Here is a 2,914-nt window from a genome sequence, read left to right as displayed (position 1 = left end):
TCTTTCTTTCCCCTTACCTTCAGAAGAGTGGTAAGGGCTAGGCAATGGGGGTTAAGTGACTTGCCTAGGGTCACACAGCTAGGAAGTGTCTGAGGCCACATTTGAACCTAGGACCTCCCACCTCTAGGCATGGCTCTCAATTCACTGAGGCACCCAGGTGCCCCCTGTAGCAGCTTTCTTGAAAAAGGTCTGAGAGTCTCATATAAACATCAAGCTTATATAAATCAGCATTGTGATGTGACAAGCTAAAAAACTAAGGTGAACTCAGGCTACTCTGAGAGGAATAGCTTCCAGCTGAAAGGAGGAGAGAGTCCCACAATACTCTGTCCCCATCAGACTTCATCTGCAGCACTGTGTTCATTTCTGGGTACCACAGCTTAAGAATTACATTGATTAATATGGAATGTCTCCAGAAGAGGGCAACTAGCATGGTGAAGGGTCCTGAGTCCATGCCTTATTGGTTAAGGAAATAGGTACATAAAGGGGGACAAGAGAGCTGTTTTCAAGTATTTTAAGGGTTATCTTATGTGTGGAAAGAGGATTAGATTTGTTTTCTTTGGCTCCAAGGGGCAGAATCAGAATCAATAGGTAGAAGTAGGCTAGCTAAGTGACTCAGTGAATAGAGTACTGGGCCTGAAATCAGGAAGGCTTACCTTCCTGAGTTCAAATCTGGCCTCAGACACTTCCTAGCTGTGTGACCCTGGTCAAGTCACATAACTCTGTTGGCCTCAGTTTCCTCATCTGTCAAATGAGCTAGAGAAGGAAATATCAAGCCACTCCAGTATTTTTGCCAAGAAAACCCCAAATGGGGTTACAAAAAATGGGAAATGACTGAGAAAACAACTAAAAAACAACAATAACAACAATAAAATGCCAAGAGGGAAACTTGGGCTCAATGTCAGAAAAAAACTTTCTGCTTTAAGAGCTAGTAGCTTCTCCTTCCTTCAAGGTCTTCAAGAAAACTTTGTGTCCTGGGTTCAAATCTGACTTCAGACACTTCCTAGCTGTGACCCTGGACAAGTCACTTAACTCTCATTGCCTAGCCCTTACCACTCCTCTTCCTTGGAACTAATACACAATATTGATTCTAAGATGGAAAGTAAAGGTTTAAAACTGAAAAAAAATCATTATATAGGACCTTGAAATATATATTATAAAGGGAATTCTTTTGTGCTTGACTTGAACTAGATGGTTACTGAGGTCTTCTTCTAGTCTCAAATTCCATGATTTTGTTATGGGAACAGAGGACAATGGGATGGGATACTTACCTTGATCTCTTCAGCCTCAGAAAATGTGTCTGTCTCCTCTTCTGTGGGCATCTCTAGATCAGACTCCTCAGAAGCAATAGGCACCTGTACTGTCAAATATGGGTTGTTGATAAAGTTCATGTGGTCGAGTTCAATACTAGATGGTGGGCATTCCACTACCCCAATGTGGTTCAGGATGTGATTGTCCTTCTTCAGCTCTTCCTGTTCCTGCTGTGGCTGCTCCTTCTTCTCTTCTTCTCCACCTTCCCCCTCCTCAACCTTCTCAGGTTCCTTCTTCATGTCCCCAGGAGCCAGGATCTGACCATGTAAGAGTGCCAGGAAGAAGGCTTTGGCATAATCAATACCCCAGGAGATGCGACCAATGGCAATCTGAAGGTTGTTCATTTCCCCATCCTCATCAGAGGCTGCCAGGCTGTCAGCACTAAAGGAGCTCAGGAGCAGGGCAAGAAATAGATTCAGGACCTGGAGGGGAGGAGACTGTGTCTGAACATATCAATGGAGAGTTTATGCCCTCTAGCAGGGACCCTGCCACCCGTTGGCAACTCTGTGCCCCCTCCACATCTGCACCTGAGGCAGAAAAACCTATGCCTATCTCTCAAACCAGGGAACAGGGATGGATGAGCATTCCCTTCTTCCCCTCATCCATAAGGGAATAGGAAGTACAGGACAGTAAGTAACCCCACGACCTGTCTAGGAAGAGACTAACAAGGCATTTTCCTAGACTGTTCTGAGAAGGAAAATTGGCAGGCAAGGTGTAGTGTGGAGGAGGGAGGACCACAGGGAGACATGATATGGGGAGGGGGTCTCTATCTCTCCCTTGCTTTGAGGATCCTGGATCCATCTCCTCCTGCTCCCAACATCTTTAGCAGGTCCACTTCCAGTTGATCCTTCTTTAAATATGCCTAGATATGCCTAAGAGGCAGTCAGTGTCATATAACAGATAGAAAACTAGACTCAGAGTCATGAAAACTGTGTTTACAAGTTGTGTTTTCATGGACAAGTCTTTTAACTTTTCTTTGGCAACTCTCCAAAACTTACAAGTTACAAAAGGTTTTGGGAGTTCCCACCGTCATTGGAGGTAGAACATTCCACACGAACACCATCACAAATCCTTGATATATCAACCTACATTTTCCTTATGATACCCCTTTAAGTAGTAAGTTGTGCTAGTCATCCTTAAGGCTGCAAATTTTATAAAGCATTTCCCTCATAACTATCTGGTGAAGTTTTGTCTATTTCAGTCATGTCTGACTCCTTATGATCCCATTTGGGGTTTTCTTGGCAACATGCTGAAGTGGTTTGTCATTTCCTTCTTCAGCTCATTTGACAGATGAGGAAACTGAGGCCAAATAGGGTTAAGTGACTTGCCAGGATCACACAGTATCTAAGGCTAGATTTGAACTCAAGAGCTGCCAAGCTACTCTGTGAAGTAAGGAGTGATAATAATAATAATTGCCAGTTTTTACATAGTATTTTAAAGTTTGTAAGTTTATATATATTTTTATTTATATGAATTTATATTATATATTTGGTTGTATAATTTTTTTCTCATTTTATCCTTACAATGACTGTGGAAGAAAAAAAAGGGAACTAAAACAATGAGGTAGGGAGGTAGTGGGAGGTAGATACTACTCTTCCTATTTTAC

At 42.7% G+C, this 2,914-nt stretch overlaps 1 protein-coding gene across 1 annotated transcript; it reads right to left on the bottom strand.

Moving 5' to 3' along the window:
- Positions 1 to 1,152: 1,152 nt before the first annotated feature.
- On the bottom strand, positions 1,153 to 1,757 carry LOC123256664 (sodium channel protein type 4 subunit alpha-like; the record flags this gene model as incomplete). Its single annotated transcript, XM_044685248.1, has 1 exon — positions 1,153 to 1,757. A coding segment is annotated over one exon (525 nt), but the record flags the coding sequence as incomplete, so codon positions are not given.
- Between the last annotated feature and the right edge of the window lie 1,157 nt (positions 1,758 to 2,914).

Source organism: Gracilinanus agilis, unplaced genomic scaffold (assembly GCF_016433145.1).
Source record: "Gracilinanus agilis isolate LMUSP501 unplaced genomic scaffold, AgileGrace unplaced_scaffold8004, whole genome shotgun sequence".
Classification (NCBI taxonomy): Eukaryota; Metazoa; Chordata; class Mammalia; order Didelphimorphia; family Didelphidae; genus Gracilinanus; species Gracilinanus agilis.
This window is presented reverse-complemented; position numbering and strand designations above follow the sequence as displayed.